Source organism: Elephas maximus, chromosome 12 (assembly GCF_024166365.1).
Source record: "Elephas maximus indicus isolate mEleMax1 chromosome 12, mEleMax1 primary haplotype, whole genome shotgun sequence".
NCBI classification, from domain to species: Eukaryota; Metazoa; Chordata; class Mammalia; order Proboscidea; family Elephantidae; genus Elephas; species Elephas maximus.
In genome coordinates this window covers 84,930,591-84,947,657 of record NC_064830.1, presented here as the reverse complement: position 1 = coordinate 84,947,657, position 17,067 = coordinate 84,930,591, and the positions used below count along the sequence as shown (strand labels likewise).

Genomic DNA, 17,067 nt, shown 5'->3' with positions numbered 1-17,067 from the left:
CTCTCCTAGCCTCTTCCACTGTTTACTTCCAAAGGAAACTAAGTTTCAATACATAGAAATCATTACCTCATCACTACTGTACAGTGTTGCTCTTCTAGGCCTTACAACATAAAGATATCTAGTATGCAACTCAAACAAAGTCACCCCGCTTCAGAACAATGGCCAACCTCATTCAGTATTCTATCATCTACAGAGAATGGCACCAAGAAGATACCGTAAGGTGTCTGCCATTCAGAACACTGACCTAATACAATACAGAAACCAAGAGCTCTAACCTGATCCTTAGTTCTTCAAAACAGAGCTGGTCAGTGGATCTAGTGTATTACTAAAATTATTTTTAAAAAGATTTCCAAACGGGTTCAGTGATTTTAAAAGTAATTGTTCAAGTCTGTGCTGTCCAAAATGGTAGTCACTAGAAATGCAGTCAGTTTGAATTAAGACGTGTGAAATACATGGAAGATGTCAAAGATTTAGTATTTTAAAAAAAAGAATGTAAAGCATCTCAAAAATATTTTATATAGATTAAATGTTAAGAAGTAATATTTTGGATATATTGGGTTACATAAAGTATATTATTAAAATTAACTTCAACTATTTATTTCTGCCTTTTAAATGGCATCGTTTTTTAAACCCTCTGGGTCTCAGCTTCCTAATCCTTCAAAAGGAGTAAAAAATCTGTCCTGCTTACCTTCCAACACTATTATTATAAGGGTCAAATAATAAAAGGTCTTTTTTGGAAAAGCAAAAAAAACTATTCAAATGTGACGTATCATTATAGGTTCACTTCCACAACGGAATTAAAGGATTTTGGCAAATCTAGAAGCAAAATGATTTATATTTTGAATACTATATTCTTTTTTTAAAAATCTGAGCTGTGATTCCGCATGAAACTATTACAATTATCTCAAATTGTTACTGAAGGAATCAAACAAGTGGCAGACCCACAGCATGCTGGATTCTTTGTTTCTGTCAGGCTTCTGCACCACTTGACCCAACTCCAAGATCCCTAAGCATACTTCAGCGGTCAAGAGCAGAGGTTTTACCAGTTAGTTACCTTGGGCAAGGGAGCTTCTCTAAAGCTCAGTTTCCTCGTCTATAAAACAGGGAGATAAATACCTACCCATCGGAGGGGTTAAAAGAATTTAACTCATATATTATAGGGCTTAGGACAGAGCCTACCATACAGAAAGCATTCAGTAGACATTAGCTGCTGCTGCTGCTAACATAAGCCCCTGCTTTGGCCACATCATTTTTCTCTCATTTAGAAATGTCCTGACTCTACACTCATCCACTGAGCCCAAGTCTTCTTTTTTTTTTTTTTTCTGATCATTTACAATGTCTTGACAGTGCCTGGTATTCTAACCTAACGTTATATAGAAACATTATAATAAAGAGTTAATCTAATTCAATTCACTTATTTTAAAAGAGATTATTAGGTGCTCACAGAGTTTTCCTAAGATTTCTTAGCAAACAGCACCCATTCTAGAACCCAGGTCTGAAGGAATGAAATTAATTTTAAAAAAGGAAGGGGGACGGGGAGAATAGCCAGATGATAGGAGGGGCAGGACAGTCAGAGAACATCTAACTGCCCTAGAGGAGTGAAAGCTCCAGGCCTGGTCACATTACCACCTAGGCTAAAAAATTTGCTAATTACACTGCTGACTGATCTCCAGTCTCAGAACAAAATAGTCTTTAGGAGACACGATGAATAAATAGTAAAATTTCCTAAAAAGGAGAATGAAGTTGGAAGTTTTCTAGAATTTAAATTCATTTAAACTTGAATTTAGTACACTTACCACAAAACCTTTAGAAGTCCCTTCAGTCTAAACACCAAACCAAATCAAACCCGTTGCTGTCGAGTCAATTCTGACTCATATCGACCCTACAGGACACAGTAGAGCTTCCCCACAGGGTTTCCGAGGAGTGGCTGGTAGAACTGCCAAACGTTTTGGTTAGCTGCTGAGCACTAAACCACTGTGCCACCAGGGCTCCCAATCTAAACACATTAACAACATAGACTTTAACACACTCTCAACACCAAAAGATCCCAATCTGTGTTGCTGCTTGCCCAGCCCTCAACCATTACATGCTTTCTAGGCAGTATAATTACACACTTAAAATAAAGGTTATGCTAAAGCATCCCCCTATAATTAACCTATTTCTCAACCTTCTTTTTCCTCCTCACTGTATCTCCCTCAAGATTCTTCCTAGAAATTTCTTCTAAAAAGAAGAGAAATCCACAGTATCCTACTGATGCTACTGTTGCCCTTTTTTAAGTACAGAAGCCATACTCCCATGCTATAGTAAATGATCTTCTAAGCCTCTGAATTAAAAGATAAGGAAATAGCCATCGTTCTCAGATGCAGACTAGGAAAAAATACCCTAGTAAAAATATTGTAGTAAGCCTTACTGATACCTAATTGTTTATGTAAGAAGGTGTGTAATCTGGTCTTCTACTTAAAACAGAAAATAACTCATGGTCTGAATTTAAATTTCTTTAAAAGACCACAGCTATTTGGAGCTTCTAAATATTTTTCTGTATTCATGGCATAAGGACTTTTGAAATGCCCTATTATAAAAATTACCGTAACATATCATTTCCCAGTTTTGAAATTTACCTTTAGATGGCGGAAAAGAAAGCAAAATGTAAGATAATGTTCTGTATCAAAAGAATAAAGGCATGGAACAGGGTTTGGAAAAGCATCAGCTAAGCCAATTAGAAGATTCCAATTCTACACCTAGTTCTAGTACCCTGATGAAAACAAGGCTAGTCACTAAACCCATTCTGATACTTAGGTTCTTTATATATAAATTAGTGAATTAGAGCAGGTAATATCTGAAGTCTTTTTCAGAAGTAAAAGTATGTAGATTGCACTTAACAGGCAGATTGTTTTAACATAGTGAGTTTATGTTCCAACATTTATATAAACCTGCCTGGATACACCTGGCTGGCTGCTACTACCCGACGAAAAACAAGCTCCAGGAGAGCTGTCTTAAAACTCCTACGACTCACAGTCTTTCAAGCCTTTCATGCGTTCCAGTTTGGAAAGGTGTTTTGTTCTGTTTTTGTTTTTTAAATATTCTGTTACAAAAGAGCTATTTGTTCCTGGCCTATAGAAATACCAGTTGGCCTCACTTCTCCAAATGTTCATATTCCAAATTCAGTTATAAGATGGTTCTCTGGAATCCGGAGAACAGTCTTATTTATAGTGGCAGACTAATCTATTAAACCTAACATTTATTAGTGGTATTAAACTTTCCCCATTATATCCAATAATTAGCTATTACTATGTTTCTATGGGATACAGAGGAGTATCCTACCAGAACAAGAAAAAACAAAAATTAAAAAAAAAAAACCGTTTTCCCTGTATCTCTAAATCTGAAGATGGTTCTAGCAGGGCATAGTTGGGGTGAGAGTCAGGAATCATGGTGTGGGGCAGGGATGGAGTGGGAAATAGTATAAAAAAGCTGTCACTTCAGATTTGGTGTGAAGCCAAATGGCACAAAAATCATCATTTGTTAAAGACATATTTATGCTCAGTGCACATAAAGGAACACCTATACTGTCTTGGTGCTTTAGAGACTTGATCAGAAAAGGATGAACTTTAATAAACAGAGCCATTACTCATGTAATATGCCACAACTTAAAAACCACACTCACATTACAGATTTAAAGAAATACCATTTCAGTGATCACTCCCTTTCTTAATTTCCTCAGTAAACAGGATAAATTCCAAGCACTATATATGTTGCCTTGGGCCTCTTCTCTAGTCCTTTCACACACATCCTGACTTACCTTTTAATTGCAACACTCAGATGCAACACAAAGTATACTCAGGAATCCTCCTCAATAAACCCCTTAAGTTTCGTAGTTCTTTTCATTTGAGAAAACGGTCTTCACACTACGGAACAAGAGTCTGATAAGCCTTCCCCACCCTTAGAAAGGACATAACTTTTTTATAAGAAATCTTGAAGAAGACTGAGCAGACTGTCCTACATCAGCAAGCTTCTGATGAGGCCTAAGCCATCGGTCAATGCCAACACTCTACACAGGAATCCTATTCCAAATCCCAGACCATGATGCCCACCTACGCATCTCTTCCCTGTCAGCCTGAGAGCAAACAAAAGGCAGCCAACCAGGAACACCTGTCATCTCATCTCATCTGAATCCTCCAAAACCAAAAAACCAAACTCACTGCCACTGAGTCCATTCCAACTCACAGCAACCTTGTAGGACAGAGCAGAATTGCCCCCATAGGGTTTCCCAGGCTGTAAATCTTTACAAAAACAGACTGCCACATCTTTTCCCCACAGAGTGGTTGGTGAGTTCGAACCACCAAACCTTCAATTAGCAGCCGAGCCCTTAACCAGCGCACCACCAGGGCTCCTTAATCCTCCGCAATGCTCTGTATTACATCCCCCACCCTAATACTTGCTACAGACACTTTAAGTTCAGCATGTCCAAAACTAAATTATTTATCTTTTCCCCTCTGTATTCCCTAACTGGTTAAGCTGGTTAACCGCTCCCAGGATATATTTAGTCACTCAATCTGGAACCTAACAGTCAATATCTGGGATACTACTCTCTCTTCATATCCTTTAAACACATTCTGTGGATTCTTTTAACAGTTCCTTCACCAATATCTCAGTCTCTAGTTCCTACTCCTTTCAATCCAATTCTGTAATTCTGCCAAGGTAAACTTCCTAAAATACAAACTTTCATTTCACTTTATTAAAACGTCTTCAGTGTTTTCCCCAACATCTAATGGCCAAAGCACCAGCTACCAACACCCTCTCCAGTCTCACCCCCTGATACTTCTCCACTGCATCAGATCTCTCTTTGGCTCTTTTCTCCTCCCCCAAAACCCACACTTTATGGCATATAGACTATGGACACTTATCTCTGAGTTTCTTTGGCTATAATCCTTTTTTATTCTGCTCCTTCTTCACCTAGCCAATTTCTATTCTAAGAAAATTTCCCTGTCCCCCTGCCCTATTTTAGGCTGAGTCATACTTTTCTCTGTGCTTCAACCAAAACCAAAAAACCAAACCCATTGCCGTCGAGTCAATTTCAACTCATAGTGGCCTTATAGGACAGAGCAGAACTGCTCCACAGGGTTTCCAAGGAGGGGCTGGTGGATTCTAACTGTTGACCTTTTGGTTAGCAGCCGGGCTCTTAACCACTACACCACCGGGGCTCTATGTGCTTCAACAGTTTCCCATAAATAAATGCATCTAACATAGTCTTATATCCTGTGCTTTTCTTCCCTATTGAGTAATGTGGTGACCAGTGTGCTGGCTATTTTGAATAGTCTATATCCAGTGTCTAGCATAGTACCTGGCACGAAAGAGGCATATATTAAAAATTAAGACACTAAGTTTCATTAGAACACAGAAAGGGAACAGTAATGTCACTGGATCTTTTACGACATTCTTAAGGTCCTTGAATTCTTGATATGTTGGGTGAAAAGCGCCCAGCTTAGTTCACTGTCATTGACCTTTATTATTAATAATTTTTTAAACTTCATAAATAGTGGATATAGCTTTTTATTTTTGCCTCAATTTGGATTGCTTCGGTTACAGTTTTTATAACGTATTGGCTTGTTAAGAGTTCTCTTGCAGTAAATAATGTTATCGGCTTAAAGTATCCTGATATACACTGCAAATTTCTTAAATCAGCCCAAGTACTAAATAAAAAAAAAAGTTGACACTTCATTTCCTATTAATGTGTATAACTATTTCCTTTATTACTGTACTTCTGTACTATTTTATTTCCTGTTGTGTATATTGTTATGTATAGGTATTGTTATCTCATTTAATTCAATCTTCATTTTACAAACATATGGAAACGGAGGCTCAGAGAGGCTAAATAAATTTAAAGTCCACATCATTCTGTGGTAGAGCCAGGTTTCAAATTTTCATCTATGTGGCTACAAATTCCATGTTCCTCCCACTTATCAAATGATGTACTATGAAACATCTAGAAACAGCTAATTGAAAGATAAAGACCTATATAATGCACTTACCTTTGAAAAAGTACTGGCAATATTAAAAAACTATACATTAAAATGTATACGCTTAGCAAGTTACTGTATATGCATATTCAAAGACATTAAATGTTAAAATCAATCTGCACTGAATTTAAAACATTGTCAAATGCTTTTTTTAAAAATCCAATAAATTTTCTTTTTTTAGTGTTTTTTGAACTACTTAATATAAATAGTTTATACATATACTACCTTCTTTTGAGCAGCTTCCTTCTTTTTCTTGTCGTCTTTTTTCTTTTTCTTTTCTTCCATCAACTGTTCTTCTTCTTGCACTAAACCCCTGAACCACACAGTTGCAATTAACTTTCCCAAAATGTACTAAGAAATAAAAAAAAAGTTGCATACAGGTTCATTTTCACTCTAGTTAGAAGTTAACCAAAACCAAACCCACTGCTGTCAAGTCGATTCCAACTCACAGTGACCCTACAGGACAGAGTAGAACTACCCCATAGGGCTTCCAAAGCTGCAAATCTTTATGGAAGCAGACTGCCACATCTTTCTCCTGTGGAGCAGCTGGTGGGTTCAAACTACCAACCTTTTGGTTTACAGCTGAGTGCTTTAACCACTGAGACACCGGGGCTCCTTATTAGAATTAAAGGCGTGACGAATAGTGCTATTATTCTTTTATTACCATTCACCAAAATAAAACACAACTTGCAATCTAAATAGTATAGCTTCTACACATTACAAATTCACTTTTCATTACTAAGCCACAAGTAACAGAGCTCTCCTTTTAATTAATGTCATATCAAAGGAGACAACCTAAAATCAGGAAACTTTCCATTGGGAGCAAGCAATTCCCTGTAATGTTATAATGTAAACAACATAGTGTAAGCCAGAGTTACCTTGCTTCTGGCCTGATTATCAATTAGTAGCTAAATGGCAACGCCTGGGACCTCCCCACAATGCTCTCCTGCCCAGGTATATGGGGTACCTTTGGCTTTCCTGGCTCTAAACAGCTTTCTAAGTATTTTTAGAACAAGTTATTCATAAACAGGTGACTTGTATTTCAGTATTACAATAATTTCACGTTCCATAAACATTCCAAGTTGTTTCATCAATACTTGTAAAATAATCAATAAGGCAATTTTAAAAGTTTATTTCAATTTTTAAAATCTCAAGTGCTCAAAGCTGTCAAAAGAACCTCTGATTCAGGGTTTCAAAATAAAAAAACTGAGCAAATGGGCTCGCATCCTCCTTCCCACACTACTTCACTAAAATGACGAGGAAAAAAAGTAATAAATCTCTTCTGAGCTGATGAATAAACAAGAGCAAAGGAAGCCACGACCCAGAATAGGGACAAGTAAAGTCTGCAATGGATGTATGCACCATCATTTCTAGGGGAGCTTTAGAGAGATTTCAAGATCAAAGCAGGGAGAAGAATAACAGGCACTGGAGGAAAACTGCCTAAGGAATTAAAAAAAAAAAAAAGGCCACAGCTACTCAACTTCCTATTCCAGTACCTACGGGGCCACAGGTAGCAGCTGCATTTGAATCCAGGCTAAAACCAAATAAACTAAACTTTCCACAGGAGGCCAGTAGGGTTTGGTGTCCCAGATCAAAGCCCTTCTAGGAGGCTATTGCCACTCCTTTCCAACACACACCTAAAGCAAACCCTGTCATCAATACCCCTTCACACGTACAGAGCACAGCATCAGACCTCCCATTCAGGGTAGGAGCCTACTGGATAAAGAGACCTGCACAAAGCTGGAGGAAAACACTCCAGTTACCTACATTCATAATACCAACAGATAACCAAGAAATATCAGCCACTTGAAGAAACCTATCACACAAGGACAAAGTACATAAGGTAACTCTGTCTGAGGAAGCTTTCCAGGAGAGACATGAATTATCAAGCAGGCAAGGAGCAGTTCAGGGACATGAACTAAACATTTGGGGAACTGCAAATCATTTATCAAGGCTGGAAGAAATATGGCAGTGAGGATGTAGCAGAAGATAAAATAAGAAAGATAAGTACATAGGAACTGGAAGGAGTGCTACAACTATACTGTGATGCAGCTGCACAAAATACATGCTGGTTTGTTGATGGGAGAGATTGAGAGGAGATGCAGGTACACAGTGGAAAACAAAATCAGTGATGTTATGCGTAACTGATAATTTAGTGAAATTAAATGTATGCTAAAATCAGTTAAAAGTTGAAAGAAGAGTATGGTACGTGCTGCTAAATTTCATTGCCATTTTCTGTGTAGAACTGTCATGTGGCTAATGGGGTAGCATAACAGATTCGCGCCAACTGTAACCGTGACTCACTCCTTTCACATTCTGTGTAAGGGAGGTGTTGAGAGTGAACAAGCTCACTCTCACTACAATCCTGGGAAAGTCAAGGATAAAGATAGCCACATCAAAAGAGAGAAGTAGAATAAAACTAGTAAACAAAGGCAATGAAGTTACACCATCATTATGTTATCTGTTCTGGGTATCATACTCTAGAAGACATGTAGAAGTCAAGGTAAAAGTTGATTACAGTACCTCAAAATACTTAAACCTTTCTCAGCTTCATGTTAAAAGTAGGGATAAGTGGTCATATGTATCTACTTCACAAGATTTTAATGAGGATTTAATAAACAGTGCTTATTTAGCACAGTGCCAAGTAAGCATTCAAATGCCTAGTCAACGTACCCCTATCACCAATTTTCAGTGGCACCCAAAAGGGTATATTTACCCTAAGTGTGTAAAGATATTATGGGCACCTACTATGCAGAAAACATCTGTAATCTTCAGCATTTGTTCTTTCTGTTCTCTGAATTCTAGGCACCTCCGTTTCTAATCTTGTTGTATGGGTTGACAGATTTAATAGGTCTCAGTGTCCCATGGTGTTTGATACATGCTCCAGTCAGCAATCATCTATCCTTTTTTCTTTTTTATTCCTGTGCTTTGGGTGAAAGTTTATAGCTCAAGTTAATTTCTCATTCAAAACACTCATCTATCCCTTGAAGGCTAGTAGCAGGATACCTCAAATCTACAAGTATCCATGAATCTACCTTGTTGCTCTAGAAAGGCTGGGCTCCCCTTTCATCAAAACTTGGTATTTTTATTTACTTATGCCCTATATTTCATGTATACTTTGGGGTAGCTCGTCGGAATCGACTCGATGGCAATGGGTTTGGTTTGGTTTGGTTTGGTTTTATAAGAATCAGTGTCAATGAGAAAACCTGTTAGGAAGATGGAAATATTCTATAACTTGATTGGGGTGGTCATTACACAGGTGTATACATTTGCCAAGTCATTCATCTATACACTCAATGTGTGAATTTTACTGTATGTAAATTACATCATAAAATTAACTTTAAAACATACAAAGGAAGGGAATTCATTGTTTGGATTAGGGAAAATAAAGAGATCAGGGTCAGGATGGCATATTCCACACAATTATTCAAGAAAGGTTTCAAATTTTGCCCTCATCTTCAGTAATCAATACAAATCATTTACTTGCACTGTCCAGGAATGAGTCTTCTCAAAAGTATGCAACGACAGATTCATCTGTGTTAGGTGCCGCCTATTCAACAGTTCAGCCCAACGTTTAGAAAATTCTTCCTTCATTAAGCCAAAATCTACCTCCCTGTAATTTTCACTCACTGGTCCTGGACCTAGGAATGAGAACAAACATGGTTAAAATGTTGATAGAAGAGACTGAGAGGAGATGGCTGTGCTGGACATTTTCTACATACTTTCTCCATGGCGTAGTGGTTAAGAGCTATGGCTGCTAATACCATGGACTGAATAATGTCCACCCAAAAATTCATGTATTAACTTGGTTAGGCCATGATTCCCAATATTCTGTGGCTGTCCTCCATTCTGTGATTGTAATTTTATGTTAAAGAGGATTAGGGTGGGATTATAACACCCTTACCAGGTGATATCCCAGATCCCACGTAAAGGGAGTTTCCCTGGGCTGTGGCCTACACCAGTTTTTCTCCCTCAAGAGATAAAAGGAAAGGAAAGCTAGGAGACAGTGGGAACCTCATGCCACCGAGAAAGCAGTGCTGGAAGCAGAGCGCATCCTTTGGACCTGAGGTTCCCGCACTGAGATGCTCCCAGACCAAGGGAAGTCTGATGTATCACAAGGACCTTCCTCCAGAGCTGACAGAGAGAGAAAGCCTTCCGCTGGAGCGGAGCCCTGAATTCAGACTTCTAGCCTACTGGACTGTGAGCGAATAAATTTCTCTTTGTTAAAGCCACTCACTTGCGGTATTTCTGTTGAAGCAGCAGTAGATGACTAAGACAGGCTGCTAACCAAAAGGCTGGCAGATCGAATCCACCAGGTGCTCCTTGGAAACCCTATGGGGCAGTTCTACTCTGTCCTTTAGGCTTGCTATGAGTCGGAATCGACTCGAAGGCAACAGGTTTGGTTTTGGGGTTTTTTTTGTAATGATTAATATTGTTGAAACCTACCATCAAGTTGGTCCCTGACTCATGGCATCTCCACGCAAAACAGAATAAAACGCTGTCCAGTCCTGTGCCATCCCCATGACTGGGTGCAAATCAAACCCTTGTGAACCATAAGGTTTTCACTGGATGATTTATGGAAGTAGATCGCCAGGCCTTTCTTTCTAGTCCATCTTAGTTTTGGAGCTCTGCTGAAACTTGTTCAGCATCACTGCAACATGCACACCTCCACTGACGGATGCGTGTTGACTGTGCATGAGGTGCGCCAGCCAGGAACCGTACACGGGGTCTCCTACATGGAAGGCAGGCATTCTACCACTGAACCACCACTGTCTTCGTGATATTTCCCTTTTATAAATGAAGAAACCGAGACTCGGAGGGATTAAGTAACCTGTCCAAGGTCATATAACTAGTACAGGATACAGTTAGGACTCAAATACAGAGTCTCAAAAGTCATAGTCTTTCCTTTCCCCTACACTATGATACCTCCCAAAGTAAAGTGCTAGCTTTCTCTTCAGAGGTCTCAGAGAATAAATCCTTTTCCTCTGGAGAGACTAAGGGACAGACAGATCTTCTTACATGTAGTACTTCTTTCCCCTAGACTATGTGCCTCCACAGTCTTTTTCTTATTTCCTCCCATCTCCTATAAGAACCATTTTAACAGAATGTACAGTCAAGAAATACAAAGTATTAGAGTTCCAAGAACACTGAGTGTAAGTAAGAACAGCAAAGGTATCAAGGAAAACAAAGACTCTAACAGTCACTGGTTTTAACAAAAGGGACCCATGTGTTGTTGACCTTTAAGAGAGCAATTTCAGTATTTTTTATTTTTGTGAATGTTTATGGCAGAGTGATGTGGGAGAAACAACTAGAACACAGCTAGTGAATAGCTGTAAATTCCCACATTTGAGGAGTTTGAATAGTTCAAAAGAGAGAAATAGGAAAGCAGTTAGAAAATTTGTCCTAAAACAAAAAAATGAAAAATGCAAGATGTATGACTGAGAATTTCAAGGTACCTGGAATGAGTTTATTCTCTGATTCCAAAATTATTTCATAATCGCTACATAAGGTTTAATCTATCAACCAATAAGAATATGTTGAGCACAGTCAGTCTGACAGCCAAGCAGTCTGCTGTACAGTGGGAGGGCCCAAATAGAAAACATGACTTCAAACTCTATAATTTAATAGGAAAAATAATTGAACACGCTCAAAATAAGAAAACAATCATTTGGTACAGGCTGTAAACAAGTTCAGAAACATAAAACACAAGTATGAGTTGTTACAGCTATGGAAAGCTTCATGGAACAGTTAAAAGTTGATCTGGCACTTGAAAGGGGGCGGGATTTCTATAGACACAGAAGAGAGGTGGGCCTTCAGGCAAGGGAACACAAACAGGTATGGGCACAAGCAAAGCATGAAAACTTTTTTTCTCTAAATTTATTTTGTTGTTGGGAATATACACAGCAAAACATACACCAAGTCAACAGCTTCTACATGTACAATTTAGTGACACTGATTACATTCGAGTTGTGCAAACCATTCTCATCCTCCTTTTCTGGGGTGTTCCTGCCTCATTAACATAAACTCACTACCCCCTAAGGTTCCTATCTAATCTTTCGAGTTGCTGTTGTCAATTTGATTCCATATAGTCAGCTCTTAAAAGAGCGCAATGCTCCCAAAGTCAACTCTTCAGAAAGGGGTGGGATTGGACAATAAGATAGAAAATGATACTGGTGAGGGCTAAGCTTCTTGGCTCAAACAGACACATGAGACTATGTGGGCAGCTCCTCTCTGAAGGGGAGATGAGAAAGCAGAGGGGGACAGCAGCTGGCTGAACGGACATGGGGAATACAGGGTGGAGAGAAGAAGTGTGCTGTCTCAGGGCAAGAGCAATTATATATATCAAGGTGTATATAAATTTTTGTATGAGAGATTGACTTGATTTGTAAACTTTCACTTAAATCACAATTTTTTAAAAAGTGCATAATGCTAAAGGCAGACTTTTTAAGCTAAATTATTGCTTGGTTTTAAGACGTCAGGAGATATTTTTGGTTTGAGGTTTAAAAATTATCTCAGGGCAATAGTTTCAGGGGTTCATCTACCCTCCATGGCTCCAGAAAGTCTAGAGTCCATGAAAACGGGCAATTCTGTTCTCCATTTCCCCCCTTTTGATCAGGATTCTTCTATGGAATCCTTGATCAAAACAGTCAATAACGGTAGCCGGGTACCATCCAGTTCTTCTGGTCTCACAAAGCATGCAGACTTTTTAGCATGGGAACTTCAGGAAGGAGCATTATTTGAAATAGAAAAAAGGAGGAAAAGTGTTGGGGAAGAGTAGGAAATAAGTTGGCTGAACAGGGTGGGAAGACTGCTGCAATAATCCAAGTGAATCTGTAATAGCCTGAACCACAATGTCAGCAGTAGAAAGGGAGAGCAAAGAATAAATCCAAGAGAATAACAAAGAAGAAACTGGAGTAGGTGGCAGTATTAGTAAGGATAACAGAAAAGAGCTATGTTAATGACAACTCCAGATCTTAGAAATCCTAATTTCTGCTGTCAGAAATGACCATAATGGAACATGGGAGTCAGATGTTTCTGTTTTGCTTTTAGGAAAGAGAAAACAGGAGGCAACTTTCCAGAGGGCCTGACTAGCCTATCAGTCAGCAACTCAGTATAAGCCAGCTTGTTCTGACACAGAAGCCAGTTGCATGTTACAAGCAAGTTATAAAAATATACTTCATGTCTTCTGCCAAAAAAAATTATATTTTGCTCTACTCCAGCTCAGCATTTCCCCTTATAGATCCTACCTTGTTTTATTTCCTCCTAGCCATCCTGCTTCCCTTCTTCTGTCTGCTCATCTCGTTTTAAGTCTCCTTGTTGCCCTCCTACCTAAATTAATCACCACAGGCAGTCCAGCATTATACAATAGGAAGGCACTGGTAACCTTCAAAACTTTAATTTCACCAGATGAAAGAGATGGACACCCAACTGCAGGAAAATATTAGGCAAGGGAGTGAAGTCAGCAGTTTGGATCAGTTTTTGAAAAACTTTGGCAGTGAAACGAAGAGAACAGGATAAAATTTAAGCTTTTCTTTTTTTTTTTTTTTAAGACTGTTTTTAAAATAAGGAAGGCTAGTATTTATGTGGAGGTGGAAAAGGAACTAACAAAGAAATAAAGGTATCGGAGAAGGTCATGGGGGGAGGTAACGCAAAAGATAAGCTTAAAATCACAAGTAGTTAAATATCTACCAATATGGAAGTAGTTCAATAAAATTGATACACACATAAAATGGAATCCTATGCAGCTGTTAAGGAGCTACGAGGAGTCCCTGGGTGGTACAATTAACATGCTTGGCTGCTAAATGAAAGATTGAAGATCTGAGTCCACCCAGAATCACCTCGAAGGAAGGCCTGGAAAACTGCTTGTGAAAATGAGTCACTGAAAACTCTATGGAGCACAGTTTTACCCTGACACACATGGTGTCAACAAGGAGTCAGAACTGACTCAAGAGCAACTGGCTGGTTAAGAAAATGAAGGTCCCTGATGTGAAAAGATCTGGAAGGTGTACACTGTAAATTGAAAAAATAACAAAGGTTCAGTAATGCTATCTTTTGTGTAAAAAGAGGGGAGGATAAGAATACATATTCTTATGTGTAAAAAGAGGGGAGGATAAAAATACATATCCTCATGTGCTTCTATTTGAGTATGCACACACAAAAACTAATAAAAAGACATATTTATGGCAGAAATATGAGAAGAAAAAGAGACAAGAAATAGGGTGGCAGCAATGTTGTGTATTTCTAAATAGTATTTGATTTTGAACTATAAAGCATAAGCAAAAAGTTTAGCTTTGGAGGTGGTTAAGAGTTGGCACATCTTCCCCTAAAAAAATAAACAAACCAAAAAAAAAAAAAAAACCAAACCCACTGCCATCGAGTCAATTCCAACTCATAGCGACCCTATAGGACAGAGTAGAAAAGAAAAGGCAAAAAAAGGTAGCAATGAGGGAGGACAGTCTGTATCTCTTCAAAAAGTAGGAGGCTCAAGTTGAAGGAAGTTCCCATTCCCCCATAATTTGAGTGATTAATAATGCTAGAAAGGATTATAATCCACTGAATAAAATGAAAATCCAGGAGTCCATACTGATATTAATAAGTGAATGAATGAATAAATAAGGTAGAGAAACAGATCTTACCATAGAATGTCAACTAATGAAGGGGGAGTGAGGAAACTAGAAAATCATTTGTGACAGCGGTAGCTGCACAGCATGGTGAGTACAATTCATGTCACTAATCATACACTTTAAAAAGGTTAAAATGGCAAATGTTGTTATATATTTTTTTACCACATAATTTTTTTTTTTTTTAAAGAAAGAAAATCATTATTTGGCAACCAATTGATTCAGGAAAAAATGATCAATGGATACTAAAACTAGTGGGTGAAAACTTGATGAGAAACAAGATATTTATATTGTCTAAAAATATCTTCCAATAAGATAATTAATTACAAAGGGAAAAATAGTAATTTTACAGTGGTGAAACCTGATACTGACTTAACCAAGTTGTTAAAGTTATAATCAACTGCAATGGAGTAAGTGAACACCATGCACCTCTTGATATAAGGCACTGAGAAAAATACAACATCACTGCTAAAAACGCATAACCTGAATCTAATCATGAGGAAACATAGGCTGAGGGACATTCTATAAAATAACCAGCCTGTGCTCTTGAAAAATATCAAGGTCTTGAAGAACAAAAGAAAGACTCAGAAATGGTTCCAGACTATAGGTGTCTAAACAAACATGAAAACTAAATGCAACATGTGATCCTAGATTGAATCCCTGACCAGGAAAATATATATATATATTATGATATATAAAAACCAAACCAACTTGATTCCAACTCATAGCAACCCTTTAGGGACAGAGTACAACTGTACCATAGGGTCTCCATGGAGCAACTACTGGATTCAAACTGCCAACCTTTCAGTTTGCAGCCATAAGTATATATATACATACATTGTTTTGTTTTGCTCTAAAGGGTATTATTGAGACAACTGGCAAAATTGGGTCTGTAGATTAGCTATTAAAATTGCTGTGCTAATATTAACTTCCCCAGTTTTCATAATGGTCCTGTGGTTACTAAGAAAATGCCCTTGTTTTTAGAAAATACTTAAGTTGTTAGGAGTAAAAGGACATCATGTCTCAGACGATTAAGGAATAAACTGTATGAATATAAAAGGAGAGAATGATAAAACAAATATGGTTAAATGTTAACATTTGGGGAATGTGGCTGAAGGATATTTGGGAATTCTTTGTTCTATTCTTGTAACTTTTCTCTAAATCTGAAATTATTTCAAAATAAAAAGCTCAGATTGAAAGAAGTCAGTGATTATAAATTGTGAGAATAATAGATAGCCCACTAGAATGACAGAAGCACGCTCTAGTTTACAAAGAACTCTTGAATACTAGCCATTTTGAACCCACAACAACCCTCAAAAAAGGAATTGATATTATTCCCATTTGACAATCCCATTTCTGAGGACCAGAAAGTCTAAGTGACTTACCAGACAGTAGAAGGCTGTGGTAAAGCTGACTCAAAAACCTAAGTTTTCTAAAACTACTGCTACTACTACAAATACTACCACCACCTAAATCCTACTCCTCTTTTAAGGCTTAGCTTAATTACTAGTTCCTTCAGGATTTTTTCCAGCCCATACAAGCCTCATCCTTGACCTCTAATTGAACAACGTCAATTTCCTAATTACTATAGATGTTAATCTTAATCTTCCAAATAGGATTAATTGCTGCTCTGGAGAAAAAATCAGTTCTTCTATTTGTTCTATACTCCATGGCACTAGGCACTCCTGACCCATAGGCACTCCCATTAGATGCCAATTTCTGCTTCCTTGCCCTTACTAAACTATAACTCCACCACCAGCGCTGAAAATGCACCCTTCACTCTTATTCCTATCAACAGTCTACGTCTCCTTTGAGGCCTTTAAGTTTAAATTCGGTCTATTCAAACAAGAATTGCCTACGCGGTATAGCATGTAGTTAGGAACCCAGACTCTAATGGCAAAGAGAAGGGGGCTTAAATTTCAACCCCACCATCTATTTGTGTAACCTTAGGCATTTTAACTTCTCTAAGCCTCCATGCCCTCTTCTGTGAGAGGCCTCAAATTGTGCCTCCCTCAAAAGATTGGTGTGAAGATTCAATTAGTTAATGCGGATGAAGTGCTTAACAGATGCACATAGTATGTGCAGACAAAACGTCACCTACAAGAGGCTAGGTACAAAACGGTGCACTAGGCTGCGGTTAGGATATAAAGGAGGCTGCAACCTGGCCCACAAAGCAGAAAGGTATATAGTATAAAATCGAATTCAACATATGAAAACAATTATTATAGCACGACGCAGAACGAGATAGGTGTCAAATAAGCAACTCAGAACCCCGATGCCAAACCAGACCAAACCAAGCACCTGGTATGGAAAGCAGACAAAGGAATCACAAGAAAACTACATGGTGATGGATGCAAAACAGGGTGCATGTAACTAATGCCACTGAACTGCACATGTAAAAGGTGGTTGAAGTGGCCGATGTTTTGTTATAT

The 17,067-nt window shown here is 38.2% G+C and overlaps 1 protein-coding gene across 12 annotated transcripts in view; it reads right to left on the bottom strand.

Annotated features, from left to right (window-relative positions):
- Positions 1–17,067, bottom strand: part of TNRC6A (trinucleotide repeat containing adaptor 6A) — a 237,836-nt gene that overhangs the window by 79,867 nt on the left and 140,902 nt on the right. For 6 of the 12 annotated variants that reach the window (XM_049903449.1, XM_049903454.1, XM_049903460.1 and 3 more), the window contains 2 exons: positions 9,498–9,655; positions 6,240–6,365 (listed from right to left, as the gene is read on the bottom strand). In XM_049903449.1, the coding sequence (XP_049759406.1) occupies positions 6,240–6,365; positions 9,498–9,608 (237 nt within the window). In that variant the 5' untranslated portion in view covers positions 9,609–9,655. Of the gene's footprint in view, positions 1–6,239; positions 6,366–9,497; positions 9,656–17,067 lie in introns of those variants that run through there. The other 6 variants (XM_049903453.1, XM_049903457.1, XM_049903455.1 and 3 more) reach the window with 3 other exon arrangements.